The sequence below is a fragment of the Anolis carolinensis genome, chromosome 2, assembly GCF_035594765.1.
Source record: "Anolis carolinensis isolate JA03-04 chromosome 2, rAnoCar3.1.pri, whole genome shotgun sequence".
Lineage (NCBI taxonomy): Eukaryota > Metazoa > Chordata > Lepidosauria > Squamata > Dactyloidae > Anolis > Anolis carolinensis.
Genome location: NC_085842.1, coordinates 288,429,745 through 288,454,726, shown reverse-complemented (window position 1 = coordinate 288,454,726; position 24,982 = coordinate 288,429,745). Strand labels below are relative to the sequence as shown.

Below are 24,982 nucleotides of genomic sequence, written 5' to 3'. Positions count from 1 at the left end.
TTTCAGGAGTAGAAAGAGCGGAAGTCATCGAATACCCCTTTCTGGACTGTGTGTATGGTGCCTTTTTTAAAATTGTACTTCATACTTTCCTATACACTTATTGTTTCCCCACTTTCATGTATAAAGAAAATCTTCTATTTTTTTGTCTTTTACTTTCTTCTTTTCTTTTCTACTTTTCTATATTTTATATTGTTCCCCCACTTTTTATGTATTGAAAATATTCTTTTCTTGTTTAAAAAAAATTATATATGAAAAAAAGAAAAGAAAGAAAACTTAGTGGGTCCAAGGTATTATAGCTAGATTGTGACCAGAGTTGCTTATAGGTAGAGAATAAAAATCCATTTTAATTTATAATTTCACTGGCTACTGTTTCCAGGCACAATTCAAATTTCTCATTATGACCTGTGTAACCTGTACTTCTAGGGTCCAGACATTCAGAAGCATGATATCCAGTGTCCTGTTAGCAACACACATTTGGCATAAACACCCTTACACCATTTTTTTTCTTATTCAGTAATATTGTACAATTACACAATTAAATTCATGGTTATACAAACAGCCACAAACAATGCATAAGGTATACTGGAATGAAATATAATATCCTGATCTGTAACTCTTTGCAGTCGTCATTTTGACTTTGTGAAATGGACGTGTGCATCAGTATAATGTTGGGTTGCCACTGACTGTACAATATTGTCATCTACTACAAGGGTGGCATAAGTAACGACTGCCTAGTTCTCGGTGTTATTTTACATTATGCCACCCTGATATAGGATCCCAACCTGTATCTCCCTATAGGTAGCTGCCAGACTTCTACAGTATTGCTGAAAGGTTTCTTGAAGTCTGTCACTCTAATGATGGGTACGGTTCCTTCCCTGCTTTTTGTTACATTTTAATATTTCTGGATTGTTTTGTATTTGGTTTTAAGCGGGTAAATTAATTGTTGCAAATTACTCATCAGTGTCAAAGATGACTGATTTTAGCTGTATTCTGCTCTAATTTATAGTGTGAATTGTCTTGGGTCCTCACTGGGTTAATACTGCTGGAAGGAAAAAATGACTTAATGAATGATTTCATGAATGAGATGGAATTGTGTAAAATACACTCACAGTGAAAACTTTTTCAGGCTGACCTCGAGCACGCATATTTGTATCATGAATCTGTTTGAGAATCATCCAAGCTTCATCATGCTTTCCAGTCTGCAGACAAATTTAAACAGACAATCAGAGGACTAATGTTTTGGGAATGCACATGATTGAGAAAGCATACTGTTAAGGTATCTCATTTATCTTCAAATAATTCTGCCACTAATAAACTTGATGTTCCAGAATTCACCTGCTACCTCTGTTCTCAATCTAGTTTCAATATAATGATATAGTAATAGAGAGTTAACCCCAGGTAGACTTGAATAAGCCATCACTTAGCCGAACCTCCTTTTACAAGGATATTATGAAGATAAAGTGAGTAACTTACAATTCAATGAACCTACTCACACATTTTAGGCCAGGTCCTTTCCAGGCAGTTTACAAAATAAGAATTTGGGTCACACATATTACTACAAAAATAATAAATAAAATATATTTTTCTTTATTTTTTATTATTCAGGAATGCCTGTTTGAAATCTTTGTTGGAGCCTCTTCTCCCAAGTCCTGCCACCATCAGAAAACACTTCCTTTCATAGGATGCTTAGCTGTCTCCCTTTTGGCTCTCCACTGTTTAATTATGGTTTAATATGATAATTTTTTGTATCTTTTATCTGTACCTGTTTTTAATCTAATTTTGAGATCGTTGAGTCCTAGTTCTGAGAGAATGGCACAAAACACACCCAGTACACACATACATTTTATTTATACCTCACTTTTCCTCCAAGGGGCTCAAGCAAAGCTATACACATGCTGTATTTAATGCTCACAACAACCCTATGAGGGAGGTTAGGCAGAGAATTCCTTGTCCAAAGTCACAAAGTGAGCTCTGCGAGAGGACATCTCAGTCCTAGACCAACTGATCTGATCCCAGGTTTTCTGTTTATCCCAGATTAGCTGGCAGTGCGGACTCATATAACCAAGTTTAAGGCAGAAAACCTGGGATCAGATCCTGGGATATAGGACCTGTCTGGAAAGGCCCCAATTACTATGCTAACAATAAAACTTTAAAAGGTTAGGAAACTTATTTGCCCCCCCCCCAAAAAAAGCCATCAAACTAAGGGATCAAATACATTCATTTCACTATAGTAACAGTTCCAAAAATATGGGGTCACCACTAAAAAGCTCTGTCCCCTAATCCCGACAAACTGTCTTAATGGCAGGTCAGAAAACCTGGACTCCAAGATTAACTTTAACACTTAACCAAGTGTTGAAATTATAAAGTTGAAATTATAAAGGCCTTTTACCTCAAGTAAGAACCTTGGGCTTTCCGGCATGAACGTAAGTGCCACCACTGCGGAAACGCAGGGCAGAGCGCACATAATAACAAACACTCGCCAGCTATGAAACTGATAGGCAGATCCCATGCTGAAACTCCATCCTGAATAAAAAGGAAAAAATACATACACACTGCCTTGAAAACATGATGTATTCAAAATATTTTATAATTTGATTGATATCCCACTTTCCTATCATATGGGATGCAATGTATCTTATATGTTAAAATGCATTTAAATAAGATCGCTTAAACAATTGCAATATAAACATAAAAAGACATAGAATCCACTTGAAAACATTAATTTTAAGCAGTTAATATTAGATTAAAATCTCTCAATTAGCCATCAATTTATAACAAGCAGGATGTTTCATATTGTATGTAAGTAGTATGATAGAATTAATTATTGACAATTTAAAAATCATGTCTTGCAGATTGATATTGAAAGCTTGGAATATTGGGACATTGAATGTTTTGAATGGATGAGCATTTCCTTAATCATTCAATTTAAAATAATCATTTAACTTTCTGCAAACATATATGCATGTGTATAGCATTTTTAAAATTCAGAATTACCGTAATTTTCTTTTAATTTCTGTATTTTAATATTAATATTGTAAGACATAGTGCCTAGTCTGTCTCTCAGAGAAAAGTCTCACAGCAAAAATGATAAATTTATTGGAAAGGGCAGCAAAAGCAAACTACAACCTACTAGTTGTAAGGACTAAGAAGGTAACCCTGACTACACAGCTTTATAAAGATATTTCATTTGAAACTTATGCACTGTAAGATTCATTGGCTAACCTCATGTTTGCGGTTATATTTGCCTCCTTTGTATTCATTGGTTTTATAATCAAAATCTTACATTATGGCATTCACACTGTCTTCCCTGGGAGACCACATTGATATTATCGCTCCAGAATCATTGTTTATATTTCCTGCTCTTAATTATGTTTATTTTAAATTATGACCTGTTTAATTTGTTTTTAAATGTGATGCTTGTTGTTTAACTGTTGATTTTATGATGTTATGTGATTTGTATTGGGCTTGTCCCCATGTGAGCCGCTCCAAGTCCCCGTTGGGGAGATGGAGGCAGCATACAAAAATAAAGTTGTTATTATTATTATTATTACAGTAGAGTCTCACTTATCCAACATAAATGGGCCGGAAGAATGTTGGCTAAGCGAATATGTTGGATAATAAGGAGGGATTTTTAAAAAGCCTATTAAACATCAAATTACATTACGACTTTACAATTTAAGCACCAAAACATCATGTTTAACAACAAATTTGACAGAAAAAGCAGTTCGATACACAGCAATGTTATGTAGTAATTACTGTATTTATGAATTTAGCACAAAAACATCACAATGTACTGAAAAGACTGACTACAAAAACATTGACTACTAAAAGGTAGACTGCATTGGATAATCCAGAACGTTGGATAACCGAATGTTGGATAAGTGAGACTCTACTGTATTGTAATCACTCCCAGTGGCTTTTCAGTCCAGGTGCAAGCAAGCTTCTTCACTCTAACTCTCATCTTACATTTGGCTTATACATTGTTATGTATTTGACAATACGCATACTACACTGTATCTATAAAAATACTCCAATGTCCCATGATATAACAGGTATTGCCTCTATTGTGATGTTTATGACAGGACCACTGTTGGGTTCTGACAAATGTCAAGTCAACAGACAGAGTTTACGGTATGCTATAGTATGGTGTACTAGGCCTATCTTGTATATAATAACTCTCAAGCAACCAGAAACTACATTAATCCAGCATCAATCCCCATGGCTCCTGTTTAACTGAGAGCCTAATATAATGGGAATTCCATGCTTATATTCCATCTTTCAGATTTCTGAAAGTGGTTTTTCTGTGCTCTTAAATATGTTTCTCTTATACTGGTATATACCAAGCTATATTGATACAAGAAGCTACTGGAGATTAAAGTTAGCCACGGATTTGACTTCCGCTTTGGCTCCACAATCCATTGTAATTCAGAATCATATGTTCCACAGCATAATTATATACAGACACACTCATGAATATTCTCCTGCCTTGGGCATTATTCAGTTTTATCAGCACTGTTTCAATACCACCTTATGTACTAAGAAAGCAAATCAGAGTATTAAAACACATGCAGACACAATCTTCTGGTTATTTTTAATGTGTGGAAAAAACACACATACATACTCTTAATTCTACCACTTAATAATAATGATGATGATGATCATCATCATCAATATTTGTGTTGTCGAAGGCTTTCATGGCTAGAATCACTGGGTTGCTGTGAGTTTTCTAGGCTGTATGGCCATGTTCCAGAAGCATTCTCTTCCGACGTTTCGCCCACATCTATAGTAGGCATCCTCAGAGGTTGTGAGGATGCCTGCCATAGATGTGGGTGAAACGTCAGGAGAGAATGCTTCTGGAACGTGGCCATACAGCCTGGAAAACTCACAGCAACCAATAATAAATCTTTGTTTGTATCCCGCTTTTCTCCCACAAAGGGACCCAAAATGGCTTACAACATATTAAAAGCAATACAAGTTCAAAATAATCAGCATGTATAACATATAAAACCATCTATAAAATAAAACAGAAATAAGCATTTAAAACTAAATAATTATTGTAGAGTCAATTTTGACCAAACTGATGTCGTAATATATTAATTAGGCATTTAAACTTCCATAGAACTCTTTTGCCAAAATTCCTGAAACAAATGAACATGGCCACTCATCTGAAAATTATCATTTTAGAACTGATTCTAAAAATGTGTCTTGAAGAGATTCCTCTGAAGATAAACTGTGGTGTCAGCTCCAGCCCTGTTCTTGGCTTTTATCCAATTTGCATCTGCCATCCCTTCTTTGCTACACAACAGGAAGATGTATGCGTTCTTTGTCTGATTCATTCAGATGGCAACAGCGCTCTGCAGAGTTAAACTTCACCCTTGCTCTCTGCAAATGCTGAATTCCAAAGTCATTAATCTTAAAAACAGCAGCAAGTTACAAGGGCCGACAGGTTGTTAAAACAAAAGGCCCAAGTGCATCTTGGGAACCGTTTTCTGGAGCTGTAGCATGAAATAAAACCTATAGTAACTGCTTTTTTTCAGCTGCTGCCACTGCTTCACATTGAATATTACCTTCTCACTCTACTGATTACAAGAAATGACCAAATGAATCACCCAGCCTTCAGTGACAGATTACAGAATGATATTAGCGTGAGACAAATCAATGCTAAAATATACAAAGATTCTAATTTACATAAAACTATGGAATCAAATATCAAGCTGTAACCAATGCGAGTTGCCTTCCCGCTCTTCAAGATGTGTTCTTCATTTTCAGCATATTGGATAAAAACAGAGTAAGCAAAACATTTACAGAATAAAAACATTCCAAAATAATTTTTTTGCAGCAAAGGGATGGCAGATAGAATGAGTAAACAAAGGTAAACACATTAAGATGTTTCATCAGAATGCATCATTCACTAAATCTAAGACAAAGTAGTCTTGCTTTAAGAAAAGGAACCTGTGAAAACCTCATTTTTTAAAAGAAAGATAACCAAACACTCGTACAAAGACTAGCAAAAGGCAAAACCTTCCCATATTTAGTTGGAATTGGTTGAATCTTGTTGAGTCTTTCTTGAACTATTCACAGACAGTGTTTTCTCTTTTAGATACAAGTCCTTAAGGTCCTTATCACATCACGCTGTTATACTGTCATTTATTTATTAAAGTTATTCATCCTTTGATTGCCTACACTTCCTTACAGCATCCCATTCTTAATTATGACTGCAAAGGCATTTACAGGCATTACAATGGGAAAGAAAGGTATTACATACAATAGGAAAGGGATTATAAAACCAGCATGGGTTGGGATTTCTTTTGTTGTTGTTTTTATTCAATGTGGTTAATGGAAAAGCCGCTGGGTGGCACCCTTTCAGTACACAGATGTAAATGATCAGTATTGATTTTAACTTTTAAATGAAATATTATAGACTTAATAGAAGTTCAAAGACACTTTTGGGGGTCTATAAGGCTTTGCTCAATTTTTCAAATAACATTAAAGCGGTATCAGTCTTAACTGGGGTTCTTATGATTTCATTTTAATTGACATAGCAGTAATGGAATCTTGGGATGTGTAGTTTGGTTAGTTACAAGAGCTCTCTTGCTTAAATGCTAAATATTCCACCATAAATGCAAATCTTATGAATGCAAATCTACTGAATGGAACAATGGCAGTTGCCATGGAATCATAGCACTGTAATTGTTCAGTGTGAAGTTTATGATGAGGCACTCCATAAGGAAATAAGAGATACTGGCAGAAGATGGTACATACTCCCAAGTTAAGAAAGCTACTTGGATACATCAGGGGATAAGCATTTTGACTAATGATGCAACTGGATTCAAACTGAAAGGAAGAAGGCAAAGAGAATCTGATGAAACACAGGCTAGAATAAGTGTGGGCAAACCCAGCCCACGGGCCGGATGCAGCCCCTTGGGCTCTTGTCTTTGACCCTAGCCGCGTATCAGAGCCCTGGCCCCAGCCCTCCCAGTTACACGAGAGCTCTGTGCAGCCACGTGTCAAGCCCTCTTCTTTGCGGGAGGACATAGTGGGTCACTATGTCTTCCCATGAAAAAGAGAGCCCTGCAGGCACATGTCGGGCTTGAGAGCCTTGCACAGCCACATGTCAAGCCCTCCTCTTTGCGGGAGGATATGGCGGGCCTCCGTGTCTTCCTACGAAGATGAGCATTCTGCACAAGAGCTCCATGCAGCCATGTGTCAAACCCTCTCTGCATGTGAAACTCAGTGTCAAATCTTCCATGGCCTCACAACTCTAGGGGTTCCTGGATTAAACGGATTATCTAGAGCAGCGGTTCTAAACTGCGCTCTGGAGACCCCTTAGGGCTCTCCGAGAGGTGGTCAGAGGCTCCATGGGGACCCCACCTCCTCTGGGGTTTCTGCTATTATTATTATTATTATTATTATTATTATTATTATTATTATTATTGCAAAGGCTGGATAGGCATCAGTTTGGAGTGTATTTTTCCTGTATGGCAGAAAGGAGTTGGACTGGAGGGCCCCGGGGGATCTTCCACTGAAATACTGTTAAGTTTATGTTGGTTAAAATTGTTCTTCATTTTAAATATTGTATGTCTATCTATGTCTATCCCTATCTATCTATCTATCTATCTATCTATTACACTAAACACTCTCCATTTATCCCACTGGCCCGGCCCATGCCTGAGATACAGTAGAGTCTCACTTATCCAACGTTCTGGATTATCCAACACATTTTTGTAGTCAATGTTTTCAATACATCGTGATATTTTGGTGCTATATTCGTAAATACAACAATTACTACATAGCATTACTGCATATTGAACTACTTTTTCTGTCAAATTTGTTGTATAACATGATGTTTTGGTGCTTAATTTGTAAAATCATAACCTAATTTGATGTTCAATAGGCTTTTCCTTAATGCCTCCTTATTATCCAACATATTCGCTTATCCAACATTCTGCTGGCCGGTTTATGTTGGATAAGTGAGACTCTACTGTATATATATATACCTGATTGAGACAGTTGGCCTGTAGGGTTCTTTAGCATTCTGCTTTGTCTCATTTGATGATCCTAAACCAGTGTCTATTATCAGTCATGGACTGACTGAAGGCAAACAAAACAAGAAGGCAGATCAGAAAATAGAAATTCAGCCTGTGCTAGATGGGGTGACACTCGCTCTGAAGACACAGGTTCACAGTTTGGGTATACTCCTGGCATTGAACCTGAAGGCCCAAGTTTCTGGCTAAAGGGCGTGCATAATGCCCCTGTTTTATAGCTCCACCAGTTGCCAGTTTGTTTCTAAACACAATTCAAAGTGCTGGCCATGACCAATATAGTGTATAGGATTCAGGTGGAAGCTATTTTACAAACGGCAACTCCCTGTATGAACTGGGCTCTGAGATCACCAGGAGAGGCCCTTTTCTCAGCCTCTCCACCATCACAAGTACAATTGGTGGGGAAATGAAAGAGGGCCTTCTCTCTGGACCTCCCTCTCTTATTATCCTTCTGGTGGCAGCCTAACATCATTTTATTTTATTAGGCAGTGTTTTAAAGCAGTGAGTTTTAAAGAATGAACCAGTATAATCCTTTTATTTGTTTTATTGAAATTTTAATTGAGCTGTTTTAGTTACTGTAGTATTTATTATAGTATTTTAATATTTATATGTTGTATAGTTTTTAAAGTTGTGAGCTGACATGAGTATCGTTCCATGGAGAAAAATCAGATACAAATATAACAACAACAACAAAAACACATGCAGCAACAAGAGCAGCAGCAGGAGCAACAACAAGAACCCACCCCTCACTGACTACCGTGTTTCCCCGAAAATAAGACAGTGTCTTATATTAATTTTTGCTCCCAAAGATTTTCTAGGTCTTATTTTCAGGGGATGGCTTATTTTTCCATGAAGAAGAATTCACATTTATTGTTGAACAAAAAAAAATTATTATATACTGTACAGTAGTTGTCATCATAAACCAGCATAACCACACAAACTGTGAATCCTATCAAGAATTTCTTGTTACTACAGTAGAGTCTCACTTATCCAAGCCTCGCTTATCCAAGCCTCTGGATAATCCAAGCCATTTTTGTAGTCAATGTTTTCAATATATCGTGATATTTTGGTGCTAAATTCGTAAATACAGTAATTGCAACATAACATTACTATGTATTGAATTACTTTTTCTGTCAAATTTGTTGTATAACATGAAGTTTTGGTGCTTAATTTGTAAAATCATAACCTAATTTGATGTTTAATGGGCTTTTCCTTAATCCCTCCTTATTATCCAAGATATTCGCTTATCCAAGCTTCTGCCGGCCTGTTTAGCTTGGATAAGTGAGACTCTACTGTACCAATATTTCCATGTACAACACTTTATGGTACGTACATTTACCGATCCTGCATGCTCTGGTGTTCTGTTTGGCGGGCATGCTTCCAAAAAAAAAAAACTTTGCTAGGCCTTACTTTTGGGGGAGGCCTTATATTTAGCAATTCAGCAAAACCTCTACTAGGTCTTATTTTCTGGGGATGTCTTATTTTAGGGGAAACAGGGTATGTATAGGCAAAACCAGGTATTCCAAAACCAGCAAAAGCCAAGCATCTGAATTAAAGGAGACTCAACCTGCATTAAAAGCTAAGTACCGTATTACAGCAGAAGATGGAGCTTTCTAGATTTAAGTCAGATATACTTCAGTCATGATCTGTTCAGAGCAATGGGGTTTGAAAAGATCCAAGCAAATTCATTCTCTTGGAAATCAAGGAGCTATCAACATAAAGTTAAGACAGAAAATTGATTTTTTTTCCCTCCCGAGCTGTGTGAATTACCTCTAAAGGGATTCTTCTCTATCTATGAATTATTTCTCGCAATGACAGGTCATTAATATTCTGAGATTTTACATATGCAGTTCAGAGGCCAAGGGAGAACTAAAGGGCAGCATGTAAGTATTTGAACCTATGTCTTCCCAGTCCAATTCTAATACCCTACTTTCAACACTGCAGCTGCTCTAGTGTCATTTCTTGAGTTACAACTAAATATACTGTTATATATATAAATGAGAACTATATTATTATTTTAGTCCCAGAAGTACTCTCATGACTTCTCATTGCAGCATGGGAGCACAGTTAAAGGAATAGTATGTATTTTAGTAACCAGCTTGTAAAATGAATTGGCTCTGATATTTACAAAAGCTCGAGTGGTGTCCGATCTCATAAATGTGTTCCTCTGTTTATGAAACATGATTTCTTCCCTTCTTTTTCCCTGTATAGCTAATAGCTATCCTTCATCTCAGTCGGGAGCTCTTCGCTCTTTGCAGCAACATTTCTCAAAGTGATGGTCAAGCAGAATAGTGGCAGGTCTCCAAACCACTGGCTGCAAATCCATGCCAAGTTTCTAGAAAACTACAAAAATATTATAATACCATGGGACAAAGTTAGTATTATTTCTTAGCAGATTGGAGGGGGTGGGAGGTGCCAGTTTTTTACACCAAGTGGTTAGAAAATCACTGAAGATCACACAGCTGGGAGTATCCACATGGCTGATACATGAACACAACTTGAAACAAGCCACTTTTGGCATCTTTTAACATTAATAAAAATCACTTATTTCCCATCTTATCTCACTTCCCATATGAATTTATTTTTGTATAACCCTTTTATACTATAAGTTGGGGGGGGGGAGCAATATATAGTTCCCCAAAAATGGTCAGAAAAAAGTGCCCCTAACCTTCTACACCCATGGATTCAACTATCCATGGCTTGAAAATATTCAAAAACAATTCCAAAAAGCAAAGTTTAATTTTGCCATTTTATATAAGGGGAACCATTTTATTATTCCACTGTATATGATAGAGAACTTGAGCATCCACAGATTTTGATATCCACAGGGGGTCGTAAAACCAAATCCCAGCAGATACCAAGGGCCCCCTGCATTTGGATAGAACCCTATAAGTATCTTATATTCATTGAAATGCCTGAAAATACAGGATGCATTGTGTATAACACAATGCACTATCCTATAGAACAGTGGTTCTCAACCTGTGGGTCCCCAGGTCTTTTGACCTACAACTCCCAGAAATCCAGCTATTAAGATTTCTGATAGTTGAAGGCCAAAACATCTGGGGACCCACAGGTTGAGAACCACTGCTCTATAAGGAAAGCGGATGCCTTTTTCTGCCAATGATAACAATTCAGTGCTGGCATGAGATATATCTAGGCTACCAAAACTATTTCTCAGATGAAGGAAATACCTGAATCCAGAAAATTCATAATCTGAAAGCTAGTATACTCAACAATAAACCTGTTTTGAATTATAATAGCAAAATAGAACAGCTAAGAAACTAATTAGAAACAATTTATCTCTGTATAACGTTATCATTTTACAACTTTCTCCAACAAAAGAAACCTATTGTTTTCAAACTTTTAAACATTCAACATTTTGTTTATTTTAAATCACACCACTATCGAAATGGGATCCAAGATAGCAAACAAACAAGTAAAAAGCTTAAATAGCCAACCGCCAAAACAAATTTGTTAAAAACCAATCATGCCAAAACAAGTTTTATTTCCTTTTCATTTATGTATTAGAGCTGGAGTTGTTGTAAACACTGCCATTTATAGCTGAGCAACAATGAATACTGTGTACAAAAAAACCCTGATATTACTGCAAGATCCTTGGGGGACAAGGTTACCATCTGTTCCTCTTTGGCAGGTGTAAATGGTGGCAAAGGTTGGCTTATCAGGGGCTATTAACAACTAGAAAACGCAAGGTCTTGCTGTGTCTTAGCAACTAGAGTAAAATTCATTCCTAATAAAGATGGAATTAATTTTTAGGGTTTTGTTCCCTAGGTTCCCACCTCTACAGCAAGCCCTTTGCCAAAACAATTATTTTATAAACTGGTTTTCAAAGACAAAGGAAACTGAGAAGTGCTAAACTGCAAACTCCCATGGAAGATTTAAGGATATTACTCTTTGTTGTATAGCTGTCTGTTCCAATTCTGAATGAACAGTGCTGAGCATGTGGCAGAGTTGTTTAAAGGACACAGAGTGAAATCTTTGTTGCTGCTCAACATCATCTTCATAAAGAAGTCTGAGTATCAGCATGACTAATCCAGATTCGTGTCCATGACAATCATTTCAGACAACCCTTTGCTGTACTCTCAGTGCAAGGCAGACTTAGCAGAAATCACAAAAAGCTGATCACCAAGCACAAAGAATTAGATTCTTGATCATAAGCACTTGTTGACCAAAATCTTATTCTTTAATGCTGTTGCCTTTTTTTTCTTTGTATACAGAAGGACTCCTGTTCAATTTGGAGGGAATGGAGAGACTGTTCAAATGCTTGAGGTGAGGAAGATGGGCATGATGCCTAAGGGAATTATGGTAGATGCATCAAAGCTGAAGTATTTTTGGTTGTCATCTAAATGACCGCTCCAGGTTTCGAGTCATAAAGTCATGGTTGTCATCTAAATGACCGCTTCAAGTTTCGAGTCATAAAGTCAAACTTCCAAATGAGTGGGGGCTCTCTAGAAGCAATAAGACCAATCTGCTATAACCCTTCAGGAAACTGACAGTATTTAGTTGCAATGGCCTGTTTCAAGTCAAAATTTTAAATCTGGATAATTTCTCATAGGAAAAAGGTGAGCCTGTCATTGACTTTCATTGGATACTGAAAGTTATTGTTATAGGTTGTCTTCAAAAACATCAAATGTATGACATGCTATGATAATCTAAATAGGGATTATTGAGACTAAGCTACAAATTGGAATGTAAACTGAATACCAAACCTAAATGGATAAATGGTGCTCCATGTCACAAAGGAGACTGTGCCTCAAGTGACAAAGATGCATATACAAGCAGATTCTGCTACACAGTTGATTGTTTTGGGGGAGTGCAGTGCTTTTCGGAATAAGGTGAATGCCACTCATTCAGGCAAAAAAACCAACTGAAAGTACCTTGCTCTTAAGTTTATTGACCCTCATCCAGTCCATTTATTGCATTGATTAAGCAATTTCACTGCTTCATTTGGAGGCTATGAAAGGTTGTGTGTATAATCAGCATATTGATGTCAGCGCACTGCAAGTCTCAACTTCTTCCTGAGCCATTTCATATAAATATTAAATAGAATAAGGGATATGCTGGAACACCGTAACATTGATGTTTTAACCCGCTGCGCCATTGGGGGCTCCAAAAAACATGATACAGTAGAGTCTCACTTATCCAACATAAATGGGCCAGCAGAAGTTTGGATAAGCGGATATGTTGGATAATAAGGAGGCATTAAGGAAAAGCCTATTAAACATCAAATTAGGTTATGAATCTACAAATTAAGCACCAAAACATCATGTTATACAACAAATTTGACAGAAAAAGTAGTTCAATACGCAGTAATGCTATGTAGTAATTACTGTATTTATGAATTTAGCACCAAAATATCATGATGTATTGAAAACATTGACTAGAAAAATGCGTTGGATAATCCAGAATATTGGATAAGCGAGTGTTGGATAAGTGAGACTCTACTGTACATGTTACGAAATGGTCTCAAACATTTGCATTCCTCCATACCTTTCCTATCAAAGGTTACTACAGAGGATGGCCAAAACAGTGCCTAAAACACTTATAGAAATGGATCTGGAAAATCCAGCTCATTCAAGATTGCCTGAATCTAATTAAACACTATAAACTTGAGTATCCTATCTATTTAGTGAATATTAGTACCAAGTTAAGCTAAGATCTTCCACATCTAACAATGACCGAGGGGTTATAGTACCACTTCTCTACAGAAGCCTCATCTGCACTGACCATTTAATGTCAACCAAAGCCACCTTCAAACTGTGACAGGCAGACAACAAATTCACACAAAATCATGCAAAAGGAAGCCCCTAACCATGCTCTGTGATTCGTGTAAGCTATCCAGGTCTCAAACTGTTCCAGGATTTCCTATGGAATCATCTGCACAGCCAAGCCACTTCAATATCAGTTTGAAACTGCATTAAATGGTCAGTGTAGATGGGGCCAGAGACTGGGATCTCTCACTCACAAGGAAAAAACAGAATATTCTGGACCCACCCAGCCATCCCTTTCCTATAATAAGCTATTAGGGAACAAGGGTTGTGCAAAACAATAGTGGGCAGCACTTTATCAGACATATTTGTCCACATTCATGGGAACAATATTTCTTACCTGGAAACCTGGTGAGCCCCCCAATACTCCTGAGCCTCCACAAATTGTATTGTCTGAACTATGAGCTATAAGTAGTGATAGAGGGAAGTGATTTTGTCTTCTAAGCACCTTGTCAAAATGTCAGAGCAGTTCTAACGCATCATCCGCTGGCCCATAACACATGTTCCAAATCACTTGGAAAATTTCCATTCAGAGAAGCTAGCTGGATCTACACTGCCATATAATGCAATTTGAAACTGCATTATATGTTCCGTGCAGACCCATATAATGAAGTTTTGAATGTGGATCTTTACAAAAAATTAGGAAACGGTTCTGCACACCAAGGAGTTTGCAACCCAAACAAAAGGCGCAAGTAAAACAACAAGAAAGAGAAGGATATGCAGTTATTGTGGCTATTGTTCATCTTCTCTGCGGTTTCTTCAGAGTAATGTCCATCAGGTGAGCTGGACATCAACTTTATCACTACAACCAGCACTATCCATGATGGACAAGGAATGCTGTGGCGTGTAGTCCAGCACATCTAAAGGACATCACATTGAGAAAAGCTGCTTGAGACTTCAGTCAAGTCAATAAGTTTCAAAATAATTCACCCATAAGATTAGTAACCAATGCCAGGCTAGTTCTGAAAAACAATTGGGCATCAGTTATAAAATTTTAACATTGAGCATTCAATAACAAATAGTTCAAGACAGATCAGAGATTATGTGAACTTGGAAGGGTAAGGCTCTAATTATACAACAGAAAGACTGAACAGGCCACTGTGGGTTAATGCTTACTTGATACCATTGAAAATCTCATTACAAGGCCTGCAGCATGTAATTGAGCTGACTGTATGGCTCAGTGAGTCGGCAGCCCCAAGATTTATATACCCACAACGTAGCTGTGGAGTCCTTGATTGTGTCTGGCTCAGTACTGTTCTTCACTTAAAACATTTTAAAATGCATAAAAACAGAGAAGTTTGAATAAACAGCAAATCAAGACTAATTATGAACTCTCTCTTTTTTTGCATTTCTTTCCCCTCCACAAAACACAGTATATATAACTTTACATTTGTTTATTTTTGTTTATTTTTATCCCCTTTCTCCTGATATAGGGACTCAAGGCAGTAAGAGTACATAACAAGTAAGAAATGCTGTATTTCAGGGGAAAGAATGGCCAAAACTGCCTCTGAATATTCCTTGATTTAAGAAAACTCAACAAAATTCACGAGGTCACCAAAAGTTGACAGGAGAACTGGGCACTCACACAAGAAAAGACTACAATGAAAAGTCCATCTTTTGTTTTTCAAAAAATAATTTTATATTTCTGTAACATTTATTTGGCTAACCTTGAATTGTATTTATTTTTACTAGTAATTTTCTTGTAGTCTCTGTGACCCCCATCTACATTAACATTTAATGTAGTTTCAAACCAATACTAAAGAAAGTGTGTGCAGATGATTACAAAGGAAATCCTGTGAAGCCTGGATGGTGTTTCCAAAACCCACAGGGCACTAATGCACATTAAGGGCTTTCTTTCATGTGCTGTTGTGGGAGTTTGTGGTTGGCTGCTACAGTTTGAAGCTAGCTTCGAACTGCATTAAATAGTTAGTGTAGATGGATGGGGCCTATTTCCTCATAAAATACAGTCTTCTGATCTTCATCATTATCTAATGACATGATTTTTTAAAAAAAATCAAGTTAATTCTTACAGTTATTTGAAATGAATGATTTCTTTTCTTTCAGTAACTTTGAGCCGATTTCATGTGGTACAATAAGTGGATTTACGTAGTTCAGGACAAAGCAGTCCAGACAGTGTTATAGTACCAATTAAAAGATTATAAGTTCTGTTTTAAGAATAGCAAGTATTAACATAGTGTTTATGTTTCCACATTACACCTATTTAAGTTGTGAAAGCAGAAACACATTTCTATTAATGCTCAATAACATAGTGAGATATGGTAAGTATGTCTTGTTTTGCATTCTAATATCTACTGGAGAGTGAATCCTTGTGTGCACAAATTTAGTGGGGGAGAAAGAGTCAAAAGAGAGTAAGGATTATTTGCTTATTAGATTCATGCACAGTGTTTATCCCCCAAAGTGGAATTAAAGTGCTTAAATCCAGACTCAAATATTTTTTTAAACCCTCTAACAATGTTCCTGGGTGCTTCTATGTACACTGCAGGATTAATACAGTTTGCCACCGCTTCACTTGCCATGGCTCAATACTATGTAAATGTTGTTGAATGTACCAGCACTCTTTGACAGAGAAAGCTAAAAACTTTGTAAAACTACAACTCCTATTATTCCATGGCAATGAGCCATGGCTGTTAAAGTGTTGTCAAACTGCATTAATTTTAATGGTTAAGTACATATAAAGTCCCATTTCATACATTATAGCTGGGGCCACAGCTGAAACAGTATGGGATTAAAGAAAGGCAAACCCCTACATTCTGCAGATCATATCCAGTGTGAAAGAGTCAATTGTATGATATGTTTGAGGAAGAAAGAATCCCATGAAATGGCATCTTTGCAACAAACTGAATGCACCATGGTCCCATTTACACCAGGAAGTCTTACCATGAGAACTCCATCTGTAGAGCAGAATAGAAGATTCCCATGACTCACTTCACCTTCCCCAGCTAGATGTATGAATTGTGGCAATATTTAATATCTCCAGGGAAGAAGAAAAGAACATCTTTTAAAGGTTAATAGAATGGACACAGAATAGGTTCCGATTTTCTGGGGGAGGAGGGTGTCAAATATAACTGCAACACAAATACAAGGCTCCGAAAACTGCTTCTTGCACTGTATTTAATTTATTATGAAAATGAAAAAAGAACATTCATGAAATAAGATGTTTCTTGGCAAAGAAGTCAGACTACTTGATCTCTTGTTCACTTTAGTAAATTAAAATTCTTGTGAATGTTCTATATATCAAAAAAACTGAATCTATAAATAGAATTTTAATCTTATCACAGGGCATGTACATTTCATGCATCATTTAGTCCTTGCTGTCATTGATTAATCACTTCTCTTTCTTTGATCAACACGTGTCTGCCTTTCAAAATAGTCTATGTTCAGTTTAAAGTGCTTTGAATTCCCACCATGAAATAAAGAGACCAAATGCAAGAAAGTTATCTAAAGGGCAATTTCCTAACCCGTTTATGTATGAGAATTTATGGAATAACCTGTGAAGGGAAAAACACAGTTAAGGGGATTTAATCTGTAAGACTTAACTCATGTTGTATTAGCCACCTGGTGAGAACTGTCCCTGGGCCAGGTGTCACGTCCTTTGACCATCTCCAAGGACATACATGCACCAAAGATCCTAAAGGCCATTCAAAATTATTTGGCTATACCTCTCGGCAATCATAACTGAAAGGCCATGCTGAGGACATTTCTTCCCAAACCTCAGGGTTTTTTTTTGTAAGAGTGAGAACCCTCATTCAGATTTGAAATTCTTACATCATTAACATACAATCAGGAAACACATCTTGTGGAGGACCACAGTTTCTTAGATACCACTCAGTGGACCATCCTGGATCAATGCGCAGGGGATAGCCCTGACAGGGACAGTGCATCACCACAGTCACACTTATGTAATCATGCAAATGCTCCATCCCCAATCATAGACCAGGAGCAACAGGAACATCCTTGGGAGAGTAATGGGCTCTCGGATGTATCTCAATGGATTGTCATTGATGAATGCACTGGGGATGTTGAGGAGGAGGACAACACTTTACACCTACATGATTCACTTCAACAGGAACACTCTTCAGGGGACATACACACTGTCTTGCACAAAAGGGACCCTGTCAATCCTCAAAGGAAACAGGTCTTGGTAGTAGGTGACTCCCTCCTTAGAGGAACGGAAGCCATCATTTCCAGACCGGATGGGATGGCTCGAGAAACATGCTGCCTCCCGGGGGCAAAAATACACCATATCACTCAGAGGCTCAGCAGGCTCCTAAAGCCCCATCACCCTCCCCACCTTATGTTGATTCATGTAGGTACCAATGACACCGCTAGGCATACTTTTCAAAAGATCACAAATGATTTTCGAGCTCTGGGAACAAAGCTAAAACTGTATAATGTACATGTGATCTTTTCATCCCTCCTCCCCGTTGTAGGACATGGCTCTACAAGGGCCGGAAAAATAGTACAGGTCAATAACTGGCTCAGAAAATGGTGTCAAGAGGAGCATTTTGGCTTCCTTGACCATGGTCTACTCTTCCAAGAGGATGGACTACTGGCAAGTGATGGGGTGCATCTCACACAAGTAGGAAAACATCTTTTTGCACACAGACTCACAAACCTCATCAGGCGCACTTTAAACTAAATCCACTGGGGGAGGGGAACAACAGCCTGGCGAACACTATATTACCCACGACCACAGGGAACCGCCGAAAGGCTAAAAGGAGGGCTGCACAAACACAGCAAGGACCAAGTACAGAGAGCACAATAATCCCAAATAAACAGTTCGAGGGGAGGTCACAGGGGCTTACATGTCTTTACACTAATGCTCAGAGCATGGGAAATAAGCAAGACGAACTCCAACTCCTAGCACAGCACCACACATACGATGTCATAGGCATCACTGAAACCTGGTGGGATGACTCCCATCACTGGAATTTAACCATTGAGGGCTATAACCTCTTTCACAGAAATAGAACAAAGGGGAGAGGAGGGGGAGTAGCTTTATATGTCAAAAACAGTTACGTTGCAGAAGAAATGCAAGACTGTAATCCGGGAAACCAGCTTGAAAGCATCTGGATAAGAATCAAGGGAACCGGGACTCAAAAAGATCTTGTCGTGGGTGTCTACTACAGACCTCCGAGTCAGGATGAAGGACTTGATGAAGCCTTCTGTCAACAGCTGACCAAACAGGCACAAAGAAGAGATATAGTAGTCATGGGCGATTTCAATTATCCCGATATCTGCTGGAAAACAAACTCAGCCAAGAGTACAAAGTCCAACAAATTCCTCACTTGCCTTGCAGATAATTTTATGGTCCAGAAGGTAGAAGAGGCAACAAGGGGATCAGCAACTCTTGATCTAATCTTAACAAATGTGGAAGACCTGATCAATACAGTTGAAGTGGTTGGATCCTTAGGGGCAAGTGACCATGTGCTCCTGCAGTTTGCAATACAAAGGAATGCTGAAACTAAGACAAGTCAAACACGCATTCTGGACTTTAAGAGAGCTGACTTCCAAAAAATGAAGGAATTACTGAGCGGCATTCCATGGACGCCGATATTAAAAAACAAGGGAGTTAAGCATGGATGGGAGTTTTTCAAAAGTGAAATACTCAAGGCGCAAATGCAAACAGTGCCAACAAAGAAGAAAAATAAGACAAGTGCAAAGAAGCCAGAATGGATGTCCAAAGAACTTCTAACTGAGCTAAAGCTCAAAAGTGACATGCACAAGAAGTGGAAAAGGGGAGAAATCACCAAAGAAGAATTCAAACGTATAGCCAACTCCTGTAGGGAAAAGGTTCGCAAGGCTAAAGCGCAAAATGAGCTCAGGCTTGCCAGGGACATAAAAAACAACAAAAAAGGTTTTTTTGCTTATGTTGGTAGAAAAAGGAAGAAAAAGGAGGCGATAGGGCCACTGCAAGGAGTAGATGGGGTGATGGTGACAGGGGATAGGGAAAAGGCAGAACTGCTTAATGCCTTCTTTGCCTCGGTCTTCTCACAAAAAGAAAGCCATCTTCAACCTCAGCAACATGGAATGGACGAAGGATTGGGGGAAATCCAACCCCAAATAGGGAAACAAGTTGTCCAGGAACACCTGGCCACTCTAAACGAATTCAAGTCCCCAGGGCCAGATCAGCTACACCCAAGAGTACTGAAGGAACTAGCGGAAGTTATTTCAGAACCACTGGCAATTATCTTCGAGAGTTCTTGGAGAACAGGAGAAGTCCCAGCAGATTGGAGGAGGGCGAATGTGGTCCCTATCTTCAAGAAGGGAAAAAAGAACGACCCAAACAATTACCGTCCGGTCAGCCTCACATCAATACCAGGCAAGATTCTGGAAAAGATCATTAAGGAAGTGGTCTGCAAACACTTAGAAACAAATGCGGTCATTGCTAATAGTCAACACGGATTTACCAAAAACAAGTCATGCCAGACTAATCTGATCTCTTTTTTCGATAGAGTTACGAGTTGGGTCGATACAGGGAATGCCGTGGATGTAGCATATCTAGATTTCAGTAAGGCCTTCGACAAAGTGCCCCACGACCTTCTGGCAAACAAACTAGTAAAATGTGGGCTAGACAAAACTACGGTTAGGTGGATCTGTAATTGGCTAAGCGAACGAACCCAAAGGGTGCTCACCAATGCGTCGTCTTCATCATGGAAAGAAGTGACAAGTGGAGTGCCGCAGGGCTCCGTCCTGGGCCCGGTTCTGTTCAACATCTTTATTAACGACTTAGACGAAGGGTTAGAAGGCACGATCATCAAGTTTGCAGATGACACCAAACTCGGAGGGATAGCTAACACTCCAGAAGACAGGAGCAGAATTCAAAACGATCTTGACAGACTAGAGAGATGGGCCGAAACTAACAAAATGAAGTTCAACAGGGACAAATGCAAAATACTTCACTTCGGCAGAAAAAATGGAAATCAAAGATACAGAATGGGGGACGCCTGGCTTGACAGCAGTGTGTGCGAAAAAGATCTTGGAGTCCTCGTGGACAACAAGTTAAACATGAGCCTACAATGTGATGCGGCAGCTAAAAAAGCCAATGGGATTTTGGCCTGCATCAATAGGGGAATAACGTCTAGATCCAGGGAAGTCATGCTCCCCCTCTATTCTGCCTTGGTCAGACCACACCTGGAATACTGTGTCCAGTTTTGGGCACCGCAGATGAAGGGAGATGCTGACAAGCTGGAAAGCGTCCAGAGGAGGGCAACTAAAATGATTAAGGGTCTGGAGAACAAGCCCTATGAGGAGAGGCTTAAAGAGCTGGGCATGTTTAGCCTGCAGAAGAGAAGGCTGAGAGGAGACATGATAGCCATGTACAAATATGTGAGGGGAAGTCATAGGGAGGAGGGAGCAAGCTTATTCTCTGCTGCCCTGCAGACTAGGACACGGAACAATGGCTTCAAACTACAGGAAAGGAGATTCCACCTGAACATCAGGAAGAACTTCCTCACTGTGAGGGCTGTTCGGCAGTGGAACTCTCTCCCCCGGAATGTGGTGGAGGCACCTTCTTTGGAAGCTTTTAAGCAGAGGCTGGATGGCCATCTGTCGGGGGTGCTTTGAATGCGATTTCCTGCTTCTTAGCGGGGGGTTGGACTAGATGGCCCTTGAGGTCTCTTCCAACTCTACTATTCTATGATTCTATGATTCTATGATTCTATGATTCCAGCCCCAAGGCTAGGCCCTAATGGGGTGTGTGTACCATGGTGTCTACCAGGACTATTTCATCTTTATCGAGCCTCTTTGCTTCTGTATGAGGTAGGAGGCATATGATTAGGGCCAGTGATGCCAGCTCAAGTCTGGCCTTCTTCACGGAGGCCTTTAAATTTCCCCCATGCCTTAGGCTTTGCCTGACAGCTGCAGATGGATCAACTCCCAAAGCAAGAAGGAAACATGTTTGGTGTTCAAGTTTAAAAATGATCTCCAGTTATAATAATAATAATAATAATAATAATAATAATAATAATAATAATAATAATAATAATAATAAATTTATTTCTTAGCCACCTCTCCTCATGGCTTGAGGCGGGTTACATCAGTTAAAACAAGCAGTCATGTGGGTTTTCCAAAAGAAAAATGGAAAACACTTCCTGATTTAGCATACTTTTTGGAATATTATATTTTAAAAGATTCAAAATTTTATGTTGAAATTGTTTCACTGTAATATTACCACCCCAAGGTGGGTAAAAAGTTGCATTCCCAACATTAGACTCCCTCTGTTTGATTTAAATTAATTTGGTACTTTCTAAAATGAAATGTATTTATTACTTGTCAAAATGTTTCTTCTCTCTTGGACAAAGTAAAGATGGCCACCAAGTCAGAGGAACCATGTTTACACGACACAGATTCAACAGACATCAAGGAAGAGAAGGAAGAATGTTAGCACTACCGAAAAAATGGTCCAATTGCATAGCTAGTACATTACTGCTAAAGCATTTTACAACATTGTCTATAATTACTGAATAATATCTTTTTAGAAAAGGCTGAGCAGAAATTGGTGAAAATCAATGTTGGAAGTGTTCCTAGAGGGAAAGATGGAAACTCATGAAGAATGCTGCACCAGGATGTAGCACTGTTCTCAGAAAGCACTATTAGGAATAATCACCTCTTGCCTATTTAGAAAATACTGCTGCAGAGATAGATAGATATAAAATATCTGTCTGTTAGGGACCTCATATCTCTCAAACTATCCCACCAAATGCTATGAAATTTGGATACAACATAACATTTGCCAACTTGATTAGCATTACATAGCCTTGCTGCTTCAAACCTAGCTACTTCCTGCCTGGGGGAATCCTTTGTTGGGAGGTGTTACCTGGCCCTGATTATTTTATGTCTGGTATTCCACTGTTTTCAGAGTGGTGTTCTTTATTTACTGCAAGAAATGTTGCAATTGGCCAACTTAATTAGCATAGAATAGCCTTGCTGCTTCTGGTGTGAGAGAACTGGCCGTCAGCAAGGAAGTTGCCCAGGGGACATCCACATGTTTGACCATCCTGTGGGAGGTTTCTCTTTATATATCTGTGGAAGGTCCAGGGTGGCAGAAAGAACTCTTTTCTGAGTTTTTTTTCATTAAACCAGACTAGGCCACAGCAACGTGTGGCCGGGTACAGCTAATATATCTATATCTGTATATGTGTGTGTGTGTGTGTGTGTGTGTGTGTGTGTGTGTGTGTGTGTGTATATATACACACACACACACACACACACACCTGATGAAAAAAATGAAACAATTGTGGGGAGGAGGGAGGGATATCAAAATGGTATCAGAATTGTCAGGTTTTCATTTATTTATGGCAGCCTTTGAGCAAACAATATCCTTCTTTTATTTTCCACTAAACCTACATAATCACAAGGAAGGCTAATTACTGACTAGTAAAGTGTATTCAGTATCCATTAAGTGAATGCATTAAATGCTACATGAACTACCAACTACAGTGAAGATGAACATGTGGCCAGCCACTAGATCTTGCTATTTTGTCCACTTCATCCCCTAACCCAATTTTTAAAAATATCATTTCAAAAACCTCCCAAAGTCAAGAAAAAAACCCACACCCAATCACTCAAGAACTTTAAAGAACCTCTAAATATCTCTATTTTCTTCTACAGCCATTCTCAAAATGAAAGGAGCCATTTTCTCAAGATGTTATCCTTATTTTCAGAATATATTAACACCAGCAATACTTTTCAGAGTTTTTAAAAAGATCATTCTTAGAGAGAGTGCAAAATATCTCTCACTGAAAAAGATCAATACTACTCCCTCATCAGATGAGCAAAACAGCCCATAATAATAATAATAATAAACTTTATTTTTATATCCCGCACCATCTCCCCGAAGAGACTCGGAGCGGCTCACAACAGGGACAAGCCCGAAACAACAACACAACATATTTGACAAAAACTTAAAACATTCCAACAATACACAAAATAAAATAATGGACAATACATTAAAATCCAAGCAGATAAAATCAGAGTAATTAAAAGCAAACCAGCAGGAACAGGTTTCATAAAGTGCTGTATCATGGAAATAAGTAACAGTGATAACGTGCCATACGCTTTTAAAACAGAAAGAAGTATTCTAATGACAGCTCTATTGGGCCTATTCATTCAAACGCGCTCTGGAACAACCATGTTTTCAATTCCCAGTGGAAAATGGGCAGAGAAGGAGCTAACCTGATCTCCTTAGGGAAAGAGTTCCAGAGCCGGGGGGCCACAGCCGAGAAGGCCCTCTCCCTCGTCCCCACCAGCCGCATTTGAGACAAAGGTGGGAGCGAGAGGAGCGCCTCCCTGGATGATCTTAGGGTTCGCGTTGGTTCGTAGGAGAGGAGGCGATCACGGAGATAGGCAGGTCCTGAACCGTTTAAGGCTTTATAGGTAATAACCTGCACCTTGAATTGGGTCTGGAAACCCATTGGTAGCCAGTGGAGCTGTTTAAACAAAGGAGTTGACCGTTCTCTGTAACTAGATCCTGTTATTAATCTGGCACTTCATAAGACAATTTCTCTTCACTTGTGGCACAGAGCCCACCAGCTTCTGTCCCATGACTTAGATCTACTTCTGACAGGGCTTAGTGGCGTAAATGAAGAGGGAGCATTGTAAGCCACCACCACGGGAACATGGGAGGCTTTCTGTGTTGCATTGGCAACAACAGGGGAAGCCAGTTGGCAGACACTTCCTCCCGTGGGATGGGGTGAGGGGGAAGCCGGGCAATGCAGGGCAACAGGTTCCCCCCACCAGTCCCCACTAGATTCATCACGATGCAAGGCGATTCCTGGTCTTAATGTGATGAGGTCCTTAGTAAAGCTGTTTCATAGGAATGGGCAAATTCCATCGCTCTATACAAGGTATTATGGTCTTTGGATTAAATGTAGCGTAGCACCATGCAAAAATGGGAGATGAACTGTAAGTATTTGTGTGTGTCATTTTCTAATACAGGTTAATGCAATGTAGTTTCTTCTACAACCAACCCTTTCAGAAATTAGTTGACTGTAGAAATGTTCAAAATAGCAGTATTTTACTCCAGGGACACCTGGAGAATTCCTCAAGGGATAAGCATACCAATTCACCACACCTGATGCTCCAAAGAGGACTGCACTGACTGCTGAAGCCTATTAAGTGTACGGCAAAGCA

General features: G+C 38.8%; 1 protein-coding gene across 3 annotated transcripts in view; it reads right to left on the bottom strand.

The window, feature by feature from the left end:
- sv2c (synaptic vesicle glycoprotein 2C) overlaps positions 1 to 24,982 on the bottom strand; it is a 107,223-nt gene that overhangs the window by 23,673 nt on the left and 58,568 nt on the right. For all 3 annotated transcript variants that reach the window (XM_062972341.1, XM_008102931.3, XM_003216251.4), the window contains 2 exons: positions 2,390 to 2,523; positions 1,110 to 1,199 (listed from right to left, as the gene is read on the bottom strand). In XM_062972341.1, the coding sequence (XP_062828411.1) occupies positions 1,110 to 1,199; positions 2,390 to 2,523 (224 nt within the window). The remainder of the gene's footprint in view (positions 1 to 1,109; positions 1,200 to 2,389; positions 2,524 to 24,982) is intronic.